We start from the raw sequence: 20,732 nt of genomic DNA, 5'->3' as shown, positions 1-20,732 counted from the left end.
CGCGCACGACACGCGCTCGCTAGTCCGCCGCCGCCCGCGTACATTCGCGCACGACACGCGCTCGCTAATTTCTTGCTATTGAAATACTTTTTATTTGTTTTTCAATTAACATATTGGATGTTTCAAAGTGAGTAAGGATGTAGAATTATTTTATTTTATCGATTATATATATTCAATTATACTTGTAAAATAAATATAAAGTTCCCTCTTGGCTCCCGTTATTAGAATGTTACGAGGTCGTTCGTGAAATGAATTTTGCAGCAGGAGGAAAAGACGCGACGCTCTTTGATGTAGCTTGTTACATTATAAGAATGATAATATCGAAGTCATGGTGAATAATAATAATTTAACTAGACTCAACATAATTGGCTACTAGAAACGGATCTGTAAAGGAACTGCGTATATCGCCGCTTACAAATAAAGCAATGAATTAAATTGTTTTATTATAATTAAATTGAGGACCTTAATATTAGTTTGCCAAAAAACTAATAATTTTCAAATAACAGTAGATTCAACTCTTTCTGATAATAACAGAGTTAATGTTGTGAGTGAATATACATAAATAGTTGTTGGTTAGCATCCAACTCGGAGCAGTGCAATATGGAAGGAAAGTTGATTTCTTCTAGGTCACGATGTTTTTTTTTATGTTGCGACCGGAGCGGAGTGGACACAGCGCAACGGACGGATGCAATAGTGATGTTTATCTGACATACTCCTACATATTTTTGTTACTGTCAGGTTTAAAGTTACCGAGGTAAATAACGAACGTGCGCTGGTTTTCATATAAAAAGTATTGTGTTTAGCTACAGCAGCATATATTAAATATATTTATTTTTATTTCCATAAGCAGCAACATCCTACACACACATGTGGGTGTGAAATGTGTAACAGCGGCGTGTACGCGCCCGTAAGCTCGTGTTAATTGCGCGTGACGTCGGCTGAGCCCGACCCGCCGTCCCGCCGTCCCGCCGTCCCGCGGGATTACCCTACAGGCGAATGAAAAGCGGCGGCCATCACTGAGACAGACTTAAACTTTTAAATCGTATAAATTATTATACTAGTACGAAAATATGGAAAGTTCAGTTCTGTGTAATAATAAACAAGCGAATATAGCAATAAATTAAGCAAATAATTCGTGGGAAAAAAATCAATCATTTCAGTTTCAAGACTGCACAGCGTTTTCTTCTCATTTTCACCAATAAAAAAATTGAATTATGCAAAAATTTTATTATTGTATTGCAAAAAAATTTACATCAAATAAAACATGGCGAAACTTGTTGATGTTTCTTTCGTATTGCTATGCGAAAGCTAAATACTATATACCTATAAAAATTCAATTGTATTTCTAAATATATTGGCCAGCTCAAAACAAGCCGCCATACGTGCAGGCGGGGCGGGGCGGCGAGGGGCGGCGAGGGGAGGACATAATTATATGCGCAATCATTTGCATCACAGATTGCCCGCTAACATTGATTTGTGAGCGAGTGCTGCGCTCAGTGCCCAAGCAATGTGATTTTATTATAAGATTGTTTAAATTACTAATTATTTCAAAAAGTCTAATCATAAAGTAGGATAACTTTCTGAATGATTGCCAAACACATAAAGTGGTATCTCGAAGTAAACGCTTGCAAAGGAAAAACTTTGGCGCATCGATCCCAAACAAAGAGATAAAGTTTGCCTACAGGCGCACGAAGCGATCCGTCATCGCAAAACTTTGATGAAGTCATTGCAACTTGAGAGCGGATGTGGTTAACTTTACCACGTGACACCTGAGCTGCTCCGAGAGGCTTACAGTTACCGTTACATATCTACTGATAAATTCTTTCCAAATATTAAATGTTTATGATATTACACGGCGTTGTGAAAGCGATAATGTAGTCAGTACGTAATGACGTCACATATCCAGACGGATGTTTCAGCTAATCTGATACATTTTACAATGTAAAATGTCTGAATAAGGTAATTTACATGAAATATTCATAAAACAGGCTTACAATGTACGGGTTACAACTTAAAGTAATTAAAGAATAAAAGCACGAAAACAAATAAAAAGAAACAAAAGACCGTCGAGCCGCCGCGCCGCCTACTTGATTCATGAATTGGTACAATCCGGCGACAAAGCCGCGCCGGCCACCGCTCGCCGCTCGCCGCCCGCCGCCCGCCGCCACTCGCGGCCGGAAACAAAAAGCCTTTCCAACAATTAAACCGCAATAAAATCGTAAGCGGCCAAAAAGCAACGTTTACGATTGTGGCAATTATTGCGCGACTCAAAAACAATTGGGAGCCGATTTGCAGCTGCGTTGTTTGACGTTTTATGAACATACCGCCTCGTTGTTGTTTTGTTACGAGCGAAGTGAACGTGACCAAAACATGTCCGTGACAATTGAGTCGTTTTCATGAGCGATTGCTTACGCGATAAAATACGAGGAAAATCAAAAATAATTAAATTTTTCGTAATTATAATTGTAATTGTTTTACGCATTGAATAGTACATATAAACACAATAAACAAGTTGTTAGAAACATCCTGAGTGCGGCGCGGCACACGCGGGAGAGCTAATGTTGAAACAAAATATACGATCAGTAAATTTTCATTGAACGTATATTTTGTTGTAACACGCAGCAACATCATGTTATTGTGGTGAGGTTGCCTTTCACATGCCACGCATTCGTAAGAGACAGACAGGCGCTGCAAGTATTTCTTTCCAATCGGCAATAACGGGGCTTATTGCACATCGCCTCAGCGAGAGAACAAAACGCACAATGACTCTGAGCTGATGAATGGAGAAGTGAAAGGTGAGGCTTCGTGCCCCCGTGCACAGAGCAGCTCGCGAGCGGTAACACAGCGCGAGCCGCGAGCCTCTTGTCGCGCGCTCTGATCTCAGCCGCTCTGTGCCCGCTCTGTGCCCGCGCTGTAACTCAAGCCGCGGCTCGTTAATTGGGTTACATGCACAGTAGTTGTGCTTGTCTAATGTTAAACGTTGCGATGTACTTACTGCTACAACTACTTACCGCAACCGATGTTACTACAAAAGCCGCTTACCTGAAACAAACATCGTACAGTTAGTATTACTACTCAGCTAATTAAGTGTTCGTGGTTTGATAAAATTGTCTGACAGTTGAACATAGACGTGGTGAAACATGCAAAGAATTGTGAAAGAACACTTAGCAAAGCAAATGTCATCAGTACAAGATTGTAAACTTTGATCGCTTTTTAGCTGTATTAGCAATTAAACACTTGTGTATAAAACAAGAAAACCTTTTATACAAAACGTATTCGTGGAGATTTATACAAAAAGACAAAAGATTTAAATGTAAATCAATGTAAGTAGTTCGGTGCTCATTCTCGGCGGCGACAGATCGGGACAGTGTAAAGTCCTTAATACATTATTTACGGCGGGACAGCGCGAGCCCCGCGGGACCTCGCAGGATCGCACGGGACGTCAAACTCGGAGCATTGCTCTCGCAGATACTGATGTTAATTTAAATTTCTTACATGATCCCTTATAATGAAATTAGGGCATAAAATGTCTAACCATTTCTATGAGGTAAAAAATAATTACTAAGTCTTTGCAGGAGTAAAGCAAACATGGCCATATTTATTTTCTTTCGCAGCAGACTTTTGCGACTTCTGCAAACATCTGCTGAACTGCTGAAGCTGAACGCAAAACGTGATATTGTGCGCTAAAGTGTGATAGCTAAAGAATGTTGCTCGAACGAAATGTTTGAATTATTTAATTATTATTGTTGGAAGATTTTCAAACATCATAAAACAACTCGGTTTCAGATCAGAACGTAATAGTTTCTTTTGAATGATCCATTGACGATTCGTCGAATGACTCTCCCTAAAGATTATTTACAGCAAAGAAAACAAAAGTTTGCTAAACAAAAATTAAGTGAACCGAACTTCGTCCATTAAACAATAATTTTCGTTAAGTCTGTAGCTCTATTAGACAGCAGACGACTTGCGCCCGACATCGTTTCTGCTTTTCATTTCACAGCTTTGTGATTTCACAGAAACGGTTGATGTTCATTGATAATTGTTTTCTGTAATAATACTATTGTAAGATGACAGTCCGTCACGTCGCTCGGGCAAAGGATACCTGATTCTGGGCTGTGTCCGAGGGAGTGCAGGTCTTGCTGCGAGCGGCGGCGCTGTCGATACTCGGCGCGAGGATCTGCGCGGGGGTCAGGCCAGCGCGCGCCCGCAGGCCCCGCCAGATACTCTTGCGAGGAGAACCGCGAAGCGCGCGGAGGCGACGCGCCCGCCGGTCCGAAGTACTCTTGCCGGAACACCGCGTCCGCCGCCACCTGGCTGCCGAAATGCGCGCGCTGTGACAGCGGCTCCGGCCCCGGCCCCTCCGTCAGCTCATGTCCGTGGATGGATGTCGAGCGCTGCGGCCCGAACTCCCGCACGCGGCCCGCAAACTCGCCTCCCATGCGGTGGGGCGAGTAGTCCAGTCCGCGCGGCCCCATCTCAAAATGTCCCGTCTGCTGTCGGTGGCGATAGTAGTTGGGCGAGAAAGGGTTCTTGTTGTCGAGGCGCGCGGGGGCGCCAGCGTCGCCTCTTGGTTTCTCCTCCGGCCTAGTTTTGTCGGCCGGCGGCTTGTCGGTGCCGTTCTGACTGGGTTCCTTCTTATGTGGCCCTTCCTGTACATTTCGTATCTTCTGTTGCGCCGGCGAGTCCGCCGCGTCCGCGTTGGCGCGCAGGTTGTACTCCTGTATCTTCTCGGGCACGAAGCCTTGCTGGGGTAGTTGCGACATCGCGAGCTCGTTACAGTATAAACGACATCAAAACGTTTGTATACGCTAGTATTACTATAATTGACTACACAATAGTTCGTTTATCAAAACACTAAAATGCCGTGGTCTCGGTCGCGGCGAGCACATTTACAATATGCTTCTCATACAATAACTATGTATATATTCGTAACTTAGGAAAAGAATCACAACCGTATTCATATAAAAATGAGCTGGAATGAAATATTAATCAATTACGTGAAGGGGCTTTTATGATGAAGATCTTTGATTTAAAGGCGAGCGAACGAGCGCACGAGGAAAACGCGTCCCTTTGTGTTGTCAGAGGGGTTTTGTGTAAACAGCTCGAACCTTTCCAGTTTACCTCTTCTTAACGAAAATGTTGCTTTCAAAAACATTGCTATATTTTTGGTTTTATTCAGATACAGAAAACTTTATTTAATTATTTACTACGATTCTTCGAATCAACTATAATACATAGTACGAGTTTAATTGCACTTCAGGATGTCCGTCCGTTCCGTCTGTTCCGTCTGTTTCGTACGTAGTGTCAAACACTTTTTAGACGGAATCTATATAAAACTTGACCGTTTAGATTCGGGCGGCGTGACGAGAATGTGTTGACGCAACACAGCGTTGGCCAGCACGATGTCGCGTCGCGTCAGGAGGAAGTTTTATGCGGCCGCACTCGGCAAATGAGATTTATGTGCAAAGTTTGCGCCGCGGCGGTGCGGCGGTGCGGCCGCTGACCGCCGCCGCACCGCACTATGTGATTTACAACATACTCTCAGAAATGCTACATGCAGTAATGTTTGTAGCAATCGCTGCCAGGAGACGGAGCGAGTGGGCACAAATAAGAAATAACCGATTACAATAATCATTGCAAAGTACAACATTTTCAAGGTCAACTTATTGTAACCTGTGAACCTACCTCAACATATCTAAAGTTGTACAAATAGGTACGTCATTTATGTCTGTAATAAATATCTGTCACTTATAATATTTTGGCATCGCAGTTAGACGCACGAGCAATGGTGATACGCTTGCAACACTTGGCCGCACTCCAGCGTCTGCTAAAGCGCGGCGGTATCGAGCGGTTGGCAGCGGCCTGCCGCGACTTCACTTGTCGTAACATTCGCTCGGGACCAACTATTAATTCCATGACTTCGATATGAAATTGCATTGATGCACCGATCGAGTGCACATTAGCTATAAAACTACCTACGTTTGTTCAGATTATGGACCGCATTAAACGTTTGCCAATCATTTACATCACAGCATTGCTGCCCTTGACCTACTCCGCTCATAATCGGTCCGCGACACAACCACACACAGAGAATGCTTTAGCATAGTTCAGTCGTCGCTCAATACTCAACTATACTAGCGTTCCGACAACTTGAAGACCACTACATGAACATATCTACTAATAAGTTTTACAATGTCCATTACAATATGCAATTCTAAAACTTAAATCAGTATGAGATCATTAACAAGCACCAATCGCTGCTATGTTAATTATATGACGTACATATGTTCTATGTGACCCACATCAGATGGTATCCTGTGTGTGGTGTGGTATACGCGTGACGAACTATGACATAACATTTAGGTGACACTCTTTCAACACTGCTATCATCACACAAGATAATGTTAACAATGATGGATGTCGATTTCATGTTGTCGAAATAACTTTAACCTCATTGTGTAAAATATCTCTCAAAAAACACAGATAATATCTGTACACAGACTGCAAGTGTGTCTGAAGTTTGACATTAAACAGTAAATATGTGTAAAATACGATACATGTGCGAGGCTCGGCCGACTGAGCACGTGTCCCCCCCCCTACCCCCGCCTCCAGTCCGGACCAACCAAATAGCAAATTTGTATGTCAGTTGCCGGCTCTCCTCGGAAGAGATACTGAGTTGTAATAGTTATCATTTTCTTTTATGAAAATTGTTCGTTTATCTTACATACGTTTTCAAATGATTATATGCAGTACACCAATATTATATAAGAAAATATGTTGTTATTTAATTATTGTGGACGATGTCGCAGCTTCGCCGGATGTTTTATCTTTGACAATGTTGGATCGAGACACAAAAGAGTATTTAAGTTGGCTGTATTGTATTTAACATAGTGCTAGTTTGCAATTTGTACAATGTGTAAAGCAAATCAATATCAATATCGATCAATAAAATCTTGTATGAAAAGTGTCTCAAAGCAAGGCCCGGCGCGACGTGTTGCGCACACTCTGCGCAGAGGAATCCCTGCTCGTATCGTAAACGTCTGCGAACTGAGATTTATTCCATCTCATTCGATATGTTAGGACACGCAGCGACGACTGCGCATCCAAACTTGATGGTTTAACTCTTACAGCTTTAACTAACTGCCGTCCATTTTGTTATTATAATAATACGATACTTAAGTTTTTGTTTATTTGTATTAATTTCCTTGTAAAAGTAAACAAGTTCTAAAACTTTTTTGAGAGTTTATTAGAAATTGTGATCCCTGAAAATATAAAGTCGATGGAACAACTCTCAAGAGCGACTCAAAGTAAAAATATATGGAGTCCTCCAAATCAAATGAATATTTGATTTTTCGTTTACCTCTCTCGAGGAAATATAAAACAACAAAGATAAGTTTTCTCTGAGCTCTCCACACTTTATTTTTCATCTTTTGAATAATTAATAATAAAAAGCTTTTAAAGTTCAGCTTTATAAATAAAAAAAAATGTTTAAATAATCGTGTTTCAAATCAATGGACAGATTATAGCGAAAAAATTACTTTAAAAATATTTATAAGTTACAATACGATATTATTTGGTATATTTGATTTGAGCATTGCAACTTCACATTTCGACAGAATTACGTGAAAATTAACATTTTTCACAGCGTAGATACGAGGTTCGGAGGTGTTTATTTTACAGTACTTTAAAAGCCTTCGACATAATTCATTCTTTAAAATTTTGACAAACTTTTCATAGCAAATTATTAACAACGTGTTTAGTTTTCTTTTTAATTTGTAGATTTTTCGTCTTTGCAATTTCGCCTAGGGCTTGTGACACTACTGATATGAGCACTTTACGTTTTTTTACGAAATTTCAACCTTTAGGGAATGAATTTATAAAGAGATGTGTCCGTGTAATTTAGCTTCCGATGTAGTTAAAAATAACAAAAAAATATGTAAAGGTTTTTTCGAATTTGTACTATAAAGGTCTAAATAGGGAGCGAAAGTCAAAATTCTAAGCGGACAAATTCGCGAGAAACAGCTAGTATATTATTTAATTACTTGAAACAACCCAGTAAAGTCAGACAATGTTAAAGGTTTTGTTCCAGTTGTTAGAGACCTGAGGGGCATTGACCTGCTCACAGCTCACAACTTGTTACAAGAAACCGCACAAGTATTGAGAAAGAACTGTTACAATTGTCTCAACTAAATTTAATTTAATGATTAACATAATTTCTTGAGGCATCAAGCAACAGTCGTGCGCTACATGCAGTAGATACACTTATGTTGGTGACGCGTGGAGAGAACTTCGCTACTTTATATCCTCTGACACGATCCCATTACTTTATTTGCATTTTCATTCACAATTAAAGTTTAATTTTATAGCGATACTACTATTACTTAAAAATACATAGGTACTTAAAAGCTGCACAAGTAAAACTGAGCAAATGTTAAATTTCACGATAAACAACGTTTTTGTAGAACAGAACTGAGCGGCAGGAACAATAAAGTTAATTTAGTTTTCTGTATCTTGATAACACAAACGCGTTCCGACACGGAACCTAACACCGACTTTCTAAACCGACTAATTTTGTCGAGTTTCGCTTCTAAATAACATCTTGAATATACAAGTAGCGGAAACTTCTCGTTAATTGCAAAGTAACACGCGAAGCCGTTGATTCCATTTCTACAAATGTTTATATCCAACGAAAACAATCGTTCGATTCACGATGACGAAATGACACATGTTAGGTGACACCGCAGCGACGGCGCCTGCAGCTAGCCACTGCACGTGAACTTGTAGCAAACGTCATCCGAAACAACTTATGCAATGACTCGATTTCAGATCAAACATTTCCGGTTTATTCCCAGTGTAAGGAAACCCAGGTAGTAACCAGACGCGTGGCGATGACGAGCCTTCGCACCGGTCGCTGCGCTGATGAGGTAAACTGGCCAGGGTAGAGCGGGGCTCAACCAAACCTTATAAAAACACTAAGGTAAACAGTGATATGTGTGGTTAGAGGCGAGTGCTCGGGCGCGCCGGGCGGCCGACGCGTGCGGAGCGGCGCGAGGGCGGGCGGCGACTGCCCCGCCGGGCGCCCGTCGCTCGCCGCTCCCCTCCCCCCGGCCCGCCCGCAACCCGCCGTAACGATCACGCCGCCCGCCCAGCGCCGCCGCCGCGCGTACTACCGATACTTTGAATGGGGCCGGCACAGCACGACGCGCCAGCCACACTTCTACTTTAATTATTGCTATGTGATAATATAGTCAAGGTTGTTTAAACTATTGAAACTATAATTACACATTATAAAAATCTTTAACGTTTATACTATAAGTTGGTATTTCTGTATGTTGATTAATTGCATTCATTAAATAAACATACACATAGAAGTGAGTGAGAGAGGAGTCGGCGTACCGTAGCAGTATGCGCAGATTTGCGAAGAGTGAACTGAAGTAACCGGCGAGAGCGGTGCTTCGGCTGCACGACTCATACCTCGTAGCACAATAATAAGTTTTATTGACATGTCGACATGCGCGAGAACACGCCGACATGTTGTAATAATTAACGACCTATGTAATCTTGGCATGTGATCAACTAACAAACCAAACTGCATCTAAACCAGTTGTGCATGTTATTTATATATAATATATATATATATATAAAAATTGTAACAGGGTGGGTATAAGCCCGATTGTTATGTTGTGTGAAACAAAGTTCCCGGCAAAGCTCGACGCAAACAGTGGCTAATGGGAAACGTGGCCGCCGCAGCCGCACCCTCACACCCTAGGGATGCGTACATAGCCGGTACCAATGTGTCGATAAAATCACTACAAAACAAAAAAGCCCCATATTTTTAAATTCACCCACTGATATTTTCTGATGTAATTGCACCAACAACCTGTATCAATTGATACGTATTGTTGGTTTTGTTATTTCATGAAGCACCCACCCTAAAAATCTCATGGTGGAATAATAAGCACAATATCACAGTTTATAGAAGTTTATGAAATAAGACCAGTCAGCCAGACCGGCAACAAGAAGTACCACTTTGTGCGACCATCTCACCAGCACGTACATACTTCAATATAAAAAATCAATAAAGTCTAAAGCGGTAATCGTATTCATCACTAGCAGGCTCTTCGCGTAGACGTCTACGAACTCTTGCACTTAATGCTACGACCCTCCGTATCATTGACGTAGAGCCGCTTGCTACGTGCTACGAGCACTCCACCGCTACCGTAGAGTGTCGAATTTGGTTTAAAGATTTTTTTTAAATAAGCGGCCATGCTGTCGCCTTGTTGCTGTCGTGTCGAGAGAAAAATTGACAATTACTTTTTTCCAGGGTGTTCATGAATTTCAGAGTACTTTTTGTATAATTTATTACAACTAAATTTCCAGACAACTCGGTGGCCAGAGAATTAATTACAACAAAAGTATAAATATGTAAATTGTAAGTGCCTTTTTCTACTTCGAGTTTTAATAAAGAGCCATAAGTTTTGTATTTGTAATCGCGTACTTTATTTTCAACTGATTTAAGAATATTGCTCATTAACAAGATATACCGAGTTAAACTGTGTCCCCTGTGTTAATTGGATCAAACGTGTTATTAGCACTTGACCCACTCGTCTCATAAAATCTGTGGCGCGATTAACGAGGCGAACGGCGGCCATCCACTCGGCCCGACGGAGGGAGGGAGCTGACACGCGCCGAAGATCGGCCGCGCTCACTCACGTCACATACAAAACACTTTTACCTCCATACATATTTCAGTAGCTCCCGGCCGCGTGTCTATATCTATTTCTATCACATTTAAGGAATCAGAATTATTTTTAATATTGAGAAGGGTAAAGTTATTATACTTGTTGCGGATGTTCCGGCAGAGTACGCGCACTGTTATGTGTGTCGGTCATTTGTGTTTTGTTTCACAAATAATTTTCATGTAAACACAACAATGCACCAACATTTAAATGCACAATCATTGTGCAACTACAGGGAGATGCAGCGCGGCGGCCGGGCGCGACAAATGTCCGCAGTTCATTGAACTATTGCGAAACAAGTGCCAACACATTATTTTCAATTTTTCATTTACATATTACAAATTAACTTATAATATATTAAAATATCTAATTACATAGTATAATAAATATTCTTGAGAGAATAGTGTAGCAGAATTATGAATAATTTTATATGTAAGTAGAGTAGAGAGATGCCGGCAGCATTCGGCGAAAAGTGTAACAATGTGTGTCCGAATACAAAGACTCGGTGCCGTCGCGCGGGGGGACAACTCCTCGATAGCTCACGAAGCCTTCGTCATGTAACCTTTGCAACCTATTTATTATCACGATTTTTTATAAATAGATTGCAAGGTTGTGTTGTGTCTTACGTACTTAAAATATTAACTTTCTCAGTCGAGTCGAAAAGATAAGAAAAACCGATAACAATATACTGACAATTTTTTTAAAATTCTCGATAAATATAATTTTATATATAACGAAGTTTATTTCTACAAATATTTTGAACATAACTAATTTTATATTGTAATTGTTTATTTTTCTCAATGGTATTTTTTTTGAAACAATAAATTAAAACAGATTTTTGAAGACTGGACTGGACTGGACTGGACTGGAGCGCGACTTGACGACAAATCGTTTTACAAATCAATCGCTGCTCGAGTCAGCGTCTCTCCGATTACTTAACCATTTAAATTAATGTTTTCGTTTTAATCTCCCTCCGCCCGCCGCCGGCTTACAATTTGTACGCACTTGAGATTTTGGAGAAGTAAAGTTCTCGAGTTTCCTTCGAGATTCCTTGAGATATTTACTCGTCGAAATTGTTAAAATAATATTTGTCACGATGTATTTTTTTTTATATCATAAGGTGGCAAACGAGCAAGCGGTCACCTGAAATCGCTGAAATAACGAAGTGACCGTTGCCCATAGACATACGCAATTGCATATGCGTTGCCTACCTTTAATCGACGGAGGAGATGTACAGAAAGAAAATATTTTCCCTTCCCATGCACCCTCTCATCCGGAAATTCCACTTCCACTTGCCATCCTTTTCATATATAATAAGAAAAAAGGTGGGAAGGGAAGGAGGACTAAATTAGGCCTCCGGGACGCACACTCATCAGACGAAGCACGGAATTGCTTCCACTTCACGCCTGTCTTCTGTGTGGTCGTGGTATTTCACCGGGCGAGCCGGGCTGATTCGTGCGAAGATGCTAAAGCGGACTCTACCTGTTGCGTGCTCTACCACTGTTGAAATTTAGATGATAACGCGAGATGTGTTGCACTGACCTTTGCCGTGCAGCTGCTGGCGGTTCTCTGTGGCGCGCAGGCCGCCCGCCGCCTGCACCAGCTCCTCCAGCTGCGGCTTCTTCTGCTCCAGCTCGCGCAACACGCCCTGCACACACACACTACTGTCACACTCTAAGGCGCAGTGCGAGCAACTCGTGCGCAGCCACGTCGTAGCTCACAAATGAACACTTTTGAGGTAATGTGTAAAGTTGGAAACTATCGCTCGCGCACTTATATTTAGAACATCCAAGAAATAGTTCGAGATCAAATTCAATTCATGTTACCTACCTCTTACTTAGCAAGTGTCTAATTGAAAGAAAGAAATTTGAAGTTCGTTTTTTTATACTTATAATTGCTTATTTTAGATAGTTTATCTATTTTCAAAACAGTGAAAGATATCGCAGCCCGTGGGGCTGCGCGGGGTGAGCGCGGGGTCAGCGCGGGGAGAGCTCGGGTTGTGCGCTGGCGGCCCGCGTCCAGGGCAGGGGGCTCGTTAACTACGCTAATTGCTATACAAACTAAACGCGCTCATCTTTAAGCCGTCATTAACTCATGAAAATTTGGAGGAGTCTCCCACTAATGATAACCAGTGACGAGATATATGTAACTGTGCGTGCCGTTCCTATGTTTTGCAATATATTTATTATAATGACATGGGCCTTATCATGAAGCGAGCACGTGTGTATTTTGTAGTAGAAGAGCGGGAGTTCTAAACAGTAGTGGTGACCGCTCTGGAGCGAGCCCAGTGCGATGTCATCTCATTGAGACTTACATTTTATTATTTGTTCAAATAAAATGTAGTTACAAATGTTTCACATGCGATACAAATTCAAACTAATAGTGACGTAGCATTCCACCTGCCTCCCTGACGGCCGGAGCCCGAATGCCGGCCGGAGACGGGGAGCGGGAGCGGGCGGGGTGGGGGAGGGGACACCCTTATCGATCTCCATTGCCCTCTCCAAAGTCTCGAATATTTTAAAAGAGCTGTTACCTGTTCTAAAAAATATACAGAGCGGGAAATAAGTCGAAAAGATCTGAAGTCAATGTAATGTAGTCGCTAGTCACTAGTCAGGGTGCTGAGACGCAACCAAACATGTTAAGTATGAATCAGAATGCGCGGATAACATTATTCGTTATCGAAGCCATCTTCTTATATAAAGGGCACAAAGTGACTACGACCGAAGACAAGAGCGCGCAGCGAGAGGTGGCGCGTGCAGCCGCGTGCGGAGCGTTGCCTGGCAACGGACGCGCGGCTGGACTAAACATTTAAATCAAATATTATATGTGTAAAGCCATAATACTTGCCTCTTTTAATTAATGGTAAAGCTGCTTTCACTTCTTTTGCCAAACGATCTAATTCTTTTTGTCACTTCATCATTTCTGGATATTACGAATACTGTTTTATATTTTTATAGCGGTCGTCCGCGACTTCCTCCGCGCGGAGTTAAAAAAATCATAATAATTAACCTATGTATTCTTTCAGACTATGTTCTATATCTATGCCAAATTTCCTCAAAATCCGTTCAGCTGTTCTGGAGCTAACAAACATCCATCCATTTATAATAGTAAGACGTCTTACTAATATTATAAATGGATGGATGTTTGTGTGAAGGTATCTCCGGAACGGCTTAACGAATTTCGCTGAAATTTGGCATAAATATAGAAGATAGTCTGGAAGAACATATAGACTACAAATTAAGTTTTTTCTTAAATTCGGTAAGGACGAAGTCGCAGGCTACTGTTAGCTAATGATAATTAATTTTAATATTGAATGCATGAATTATTATAAAATCTTGAAAGATATTATTATATTATTGTTGAACTGGGATCCACTTAATATCTGTGACTCAATTAACATCATCAGAACATATTAGGAAGGAATTTGTAATATGTAAACGGAAATAATTTGAAATGACTCAAAGATGCGCCATCTAGCGCAACATATCGTAACTAAAACGATGGAGGTTCCGTTTCAAAGTGATTGCGACAGTAACTCCATCTATCGAAGCTTTAGTGTTGGAGGATGAGCGTAAACTATACGCAGGAATATGAAACACTAGATGTCTGGTAATGCTAATGTTCAGGAGTACAAGTCCAGCGGAGCGCAGCTTTACATCACCTACAAAATAGGCTTAAATGATTTTGATTTACTTCACCAAAACGCCGGCATTAAAGATTACCGCGACCGCGGGCGACGCACTCGCCTTGCGCTGGACAACTTCCTTCCTGCATGCACTGACATCCCCCACCCCCCGCCCCGGCCCCCGACCTCACCCCTGGGTGCCGGACTTGCTATCATTTAAATTCGCATCAGGAACGGATCGTGTGGGGATCGATTCCGGACGCGGGTGTCGGCACGCGCCGGATAACAGCGGTCCGACGTGACTTTGATTATTCTTTCCGGTATCCAAAACTATTTCACTGAACTTATTAAAATGAATATTATTTTGAAGTTACAATACAAGCTCGCCGCCGCCCGGGGGCTGCGACACCGTGCCTACCTTCTGCTTGTCGAGCTGGTGCAGCACATCCTCGACGTCGCCCACGGCGACCGGCTGGGCGCGCAGCATGGCCGACTGCGCCGACACCCAGTCTCTGATCTGCGCACACACAAGCAGCCGCGTCACTGCACAGCTCGCCGCCGCAGACACACATTTCTCTCATACCAATCGTTGACGCAGAATCAACATTCAGACTCAACCTCGCACCATTTATTAATTTCACATATTTAACATTATGTAACACTACTTAAGTATTAGTCATAGACCCGGTGATAGGTTGACCTCCATCCGTCTAATAACCAAATGAGACATTTTTTTATACAAATTGATTACCAATTATGTTTATTCAATTAGTTAAAATTAATTTTAAACGTCCACACATGCGACAGCGCGCACATCACGAGCTACGACCACGACCTGGAGATGAACAATAAGAATGTACAGACCTGTTGCACGCTGGTGTCGAAGTCAGCGGACGGCGCGGTGTCCCCGCCGGCCGCTCGCTGCGTCGGCTGCTCTTCCTGCTGGGCGCTCGTCGAGCGCGGACTTAGCTCTGTAATTATCACGACAACAGATCCCACATTTATTTATGCCACAAATAATAGTGATTAAACAAGACAAGCGTAAGTTTCAATGTCCACCACCGCCACCACACGCCGGTGCGTCAATTGCACTGAGCATGCACGTAGCTCTAGATGAGCCTAGCAGGTACACTGACAGCTACAAGGAAGCTTATGTAGCTCTGCTTTCTTGAATTACAAGCGAAAAGTATCCCCAATAGAGTTGTATCGATGTCGAGAAGTTTATAACTACGATGCCGGAACCCGCGAGACCGCAGCCGGCGCAGGACTGAGGCCGCGTCTAGCGTGACAGCGAAACAGCGGCGCCCGGCAGAGGATTAGCTGTCACGCAGCGGCAGCATTGCCCGTATAGCACCCTCTGCCGTGACCTCAAAGCTACCACAAAAGACCAAAGTTCACGAAAGCCTTTTCCGATAAAAATAATAATATCATCATGGATTGCCCAAATCATAACTTCTTTCAGATTAAAGTTTTGGTTGCTAGACTTTTATAATTATATCGTCTTCACCATTGACACGCATGTTTCCTATTAAATTATAAAGAAATCGAAATAATTTATTATCTCCGTGTATGGCACAGCGCGCGCTCTGTAAACTATTGCATCGCATACATTTTGAAAGATTCGTACATACATGTGCGGTGCCTCGAGTATGCATCTACAGTTAAGTTGAGCACGATGTAAGCACACTTCGCTTCAGAGACCAGCTCTTTAGTGTAAATTAATAATCATGACATACACTACGCTGAAGGAAAACATCGTGATGCAACCTGCACATAATTGAGTAGAAATTCAATGATATGTGTGAAGTCACCCAACTCGCACTGGGCCAGCGTGGTTTACTATGGCCTAGTCACCCGTGACTTTGGGTAGTCTCCGAGCTCCTCGGTGGGGACGTACAGTGAGCTGATGATGATGATAAACACTACTAAACAATGTTGTACTTTAGTCACCACTTTCCTAATAATCAATGGTCACAACTACACATTCCAAAAGGTAGATTGGAAGAAAGCTTATGTTTGTTGCCTATGAAAATGTTGCAACAATGTGAAATTGTTCTTTACAATGATTTTACATACATATATATTGATGCATTACATTTAGTTTAACAACACAAATAAGCAATGAACCATGAGTGGCTGCTATTATATAGGCAACACCAAAGTGTGCAAGTAGAGCGCGCGGGGCGCGGGGCGCGGGGGCCGAGGAGCCGACCTAAATATCATCTTTTGTCACAAACACAGAGCGCAACACACAAATATAAAAAGGGATTTGATTAAAGTTAAAACAGCGATGTGTCAACAGCAAGCGACAGACTTGCGCCATATAATTAAACTTGATACTTAGGTCATGTAAGTGACTGTTGCTTTACAAGTTCAAATGCACAAAGTTTTGAAGAATATCATCCTACTTAGACATTTCAGCGATCTCTAGTTGTCCACATACTGTCGATGCCAGCATCGGAAAGAAAAGTTAACTTGGTCAAATAGTGTGTTCGCAAGTGGAAGTATTGGTACTTTTTGGTGAAAGCATTCAATCGACAAAAGAAATATCAACTTTTGCTTCACTGTAATCAAAAAAAAACCTAAGATGCACTGCGACCTAGATCGAGAGCATAGAGGCCGGCGGCGACGGCGCGAAGCCCCAGGGAGTGCCGCACCTGCAGCCGCCCTTTTACCTGAGACAGCAACATCAAGTAAAAGGTATGTCATCCTCTGTTACATGACACACACTTGAAATTTTGCAAAACGGTTTATTTGCCTATGTCGGCGATTAAAAAACAATCATACGAAATTCATCTGTTAACGGTCTGAAGTTGGGCTCAAAGTTCGTTGCAAATTGTGTTATCTATAATATATAATATGGGGACATCGTGCGGGGTGCGCGGGGTGCGCGGGGAGGGGGTGAGCAGGTGATCCGCAATCAAGTGCGATATTGGGCCGGCCGCAAGAACCCTCCGTTTATATCAAAGATTTAGTTTTTTCAATCCGTCGCGTCGTGAACACATTGCAATCCCTCGACAAACTCATCCCGCCTTTATGTTCAATACTTTTATATATGCTCATTTATAACGCACGACCACTGCGCTGCTCTACAAAGGTTAATAAATGTTTCTGTGCGTGTAGCGGAACTTCTTAGGCGTGTTGTTTTTCTTTAAATTATAAGAATATTGCGGTGTGCGACTCATGGAAGATCAAACAGGCCGATATGACAAAACTTTAATGTTGTATTTAATTTTTATGACGGGATTAGGAACTTGGCAGTGTTAATTCGAGAAGCAGAGATGTCGCTCGCAATGAATCGAGGACGACAGGAGCGAGGGCGGGGGGTGAGGGCGGGAGCACGACCTCACCCGACCTTGACCTGCGACGCGCTGTAAGACCTCGCTCCGAAGTCCACAACACTTCCTCCCTTAATTGCAGGTAAACAAGATTAGTTTAAAACAAAAATGTGCCTACCACTTTTTAATGGTCAAATAATAAGTCAATATGTTTACTTCAACAATAGATTTCATTCCACGGATCACAAAGGAAATGACAGGCAAAAACTGCAGTAATCGGCCGGAATGTTGCGACATAGCGAAATGAGGCGAGCCGGCAGGGGGCGCGGACATTGTGTAGGGGGTAGGGGTGGCGGAGGGCGGCACTGGTACGCGCCTGCATCACCTCTCTAAAGCGAAACTTGTATTGAAAAGTAAACAAACACAGACGATGAAAACTCATCTCGTTATTATTTTATCTTAACGTGAAATGTTCTAATGTATCCGCCGCTCTAAATTAAACTCCTGTTAATTTCGCTCGAATCTCACTCGCGCTTAATCTTTTAATTAAAGTGTGGTCTTACATCAATTATAACGTTTTCATGTAAAGGAAAAAGGAAAACGGATTTTATTGAAAGTACAAAACTTTCCGACTATAGAGAAGCGAATAAGGCAAATAAATTTCACCACTTTTCGCTTACGTGAGTGGTTGACTTGTGTTGCCGGTTGCCATGGTGACATGTTGTTGTGACAATATCAACTGGATTACTACTTTGCCACGAGTTAGATATGATGGTATGAGCTCGCGGAGTGCTCAACCTCAGCACCACTTTTTTATATCAACCACCGAGGGGCCACAGCTGATAGACAAAAGGGAGACGCGCTGTATGCACTTTTCTTTTGTTACATTTCTCAATATAGTCGAACCTGGATGAGCGAAAAACATCGCGATCTCTTTGACTTCCACTTAACTAGGTTCGACTGTAGCCTTATTTCCACGCACTTCTCATTGTTGAGCTAATTGTCGCCTTTGATTCTATTTCATTTCGTTACAATATTTTTTTGTTATTTTATCAAAATCTGAAGATAATGAGAGGTTATATTAACGTAATTTTAATTAGTTATGTAAAAGAAAGGTGATTAACCGGAAATATTTTACAATTCCGCATTTTAGCGTAAAGTGCAGTTCGTCTAAGGTTAAGGGTTTCAATAGGATCGAGGTATAGTTAGTGAGAGCGGTGCTAATAATAGTTTATTAACTATTAGCATTTCAATTGTATACCTTTTAAAACTATAGTCGTAGTTGAAATGTAACCCGGGGAATAGGTAGCTCTTCACACAGCACAGGCAACCAACAACTAAGTCTCAAATGTCTCTACGTCACGAAAACTTTATTCGCGCGCAATCAGACTTTAACTCCAGTTGTAGGGACGAAACTAATTAAAGTTTTGAGGCGGCTTCGAGCTTTTGTTTCATTGTGTACTGCAGCATGCAGTGGCCGGTAGACATGCCGGTCGAGGACGCTCCACCCGGCGTCGGCGGAGCGCGGGCCCGAGCCGCACGCCGTACGTCCTCACCGCACTCGACACATCGCACGCATGACAACACGAGTCGTCGTTTGTCGTCACGTGGCCGCTGCTACCGCCGCCTGCCGCGTGCGCCTCCCGCGCCCGCCCGACTCGCACTGCACGCCGCCGCCCGCCCCCGCCCGCCCCCGCCCAAACGAGAGGGAAACTTCGACTCGAGCCGCCCCTCTCCGCCGCTCCTGCGGCATTCAAATGCGCTCCTCTCGCCCGACCCTCGCCGCGTCGGTAATTCTCAATGCCCCGACGGTCCATTGACGCCTCGCCTTGTAACAAAGGTCCAACTCGTGTTTTCGTTCGAAGGCAGAGCGTCGCCGGGCTGACTGCACGCCGTCATATATTTCCGATCGCTCTCGGGGGAAGCGACGACGTAGCAGCTTCATCGACACGATAAAATGTTCCCTACGTCACTGCGGTAGGGTGCACGCTCGCTCGACGGCCCGAGAGGTCCGATTCGTTCCGGGGTGCATCTGCAGGATACGGCTCCGTTAACGCGATCTCCCTGCATTGGCCACGATAGGTTTAGTTTATTTCGGGAGGGGAACGATAATGTGACAGAGCTTTCCCCGACACTTGGCTTCTAGCGACAATCCGGCACGCGGGCCATGCAGCTTCATGCAAAGATATATGTACGTAACATCACATCATACATTTATATCAAATTAATTTCAACAATAATTTAACAACGTCAAGTTCCCCATTAATTTAGAACGGAAACGAATCGAATGGCACCACTTATCAGTATCTATAATTGAATTTAAATACGCGCGCAAAACATTACCCTCTCGTCAGTCGAGAAGTCAAAACAAAGTAGAAGGAAGTGTGTTCAAGTGTAGGACAGGACGCAAATGTTCTCCCGGACCTTGAATATCAACTGTCGTATCGCACTTCATTTTTATTTTGTTGAAAAATATAGAAGTACAATTAAGGTCATTTTGTGAAGTAAACCGATAGCAACAAGCAATGAAGTGACGCCCGACATACTCAACTCTAGTATTACCTTCCATCGTAATTAATCGCAAAGGTGATTTTGTTGAATCTATCTCGAGGACAGGATCCTCAGAAGAAACGCTCGAACTCAGTATTGTTAGGAAAAGTGGTAGAGAGGGGAGGGCCGCCTCGAGGGCTCTCGGCGCCCTCCGTCTGGCTTCACCTCGAGCACCGGCCGGTTTTAAAACAATTCTGTATCGTTTCATGTACGCATTTAGATACTTCTCAAAGATGCTTAGATGTTTTGTTAAGTTTGTTTGGAGTAATCTCCGGATTCTCGATGAAATTTGGTACAGATGAAGAATACAGTCTGGAGGCCTACACACACACAGGCCGCATAAGTCGCGGGGAAAAGCTGTATTAAATATTTTATACTTACAAGATGAAAAAAAAAACTAATTTGTCTAATAAATTACGATGTAGTAAACTATTTCAACTTCTGCCTCCGCCTCCGCCTCCGCGGAACCGAACTTATTCATATCAGCATCCTCCGTTACAACCCCAGTTAGAGAGAACTCATGCACCCCCCCCCCCCCCC

At 42.7% G+C, this 20,732-nt stretch overlaps 1 protein-coding gene across 1 annotated transcript in view; it reads right to left on the bottom strand.

Annotated features, from left to right (window-relative positions):
- The window catches only part of LOC106122042 (dystrophin, isoform B), a 198,184-nt gene that overhangs the window by 177,236 nt on the left and 216 nt on the right, over nt 1-20,732 (bottom strand). The window contains exons 2-4 of the mRNA XM_013317891.1: nt 15,229-15,335; nt 14,783-14,881; nt 12,282-12,387 (exon numbers count right to left, since the gene is read on the bottom strand). Of these exons, the coding sequence (XP_013173345.1) occupies nt 12,282-12,387; nt 14,783-14,851 (175 nt within the window). The 5' untranslated portion in view covers nt 14,852-14,881; nt 15,229-15,335. The remainder of the gene's footprint in view (nt 1-12,281; nt 12,388-14,782; nt 14,882-15,228; nt 15,336-20,732) is intronic.

Source organism: Papilio xuthus, unplaced genomic scaffold (assembly GCF_000836235.2).
Source record: "Papilio xuthus unplaced genomic scaffold, Pxut_1.1 DF826933.1, whole genome shotgun sequence".
NCBI lineage: Eukaryota > Metazoa > Arthropoda > Insecta > Lepidoptera > Papilionidae > Papilio > Papilio xuthus.
This window is presented reverse-complemented; position numbering and strand designations above follow the sequence as displayed.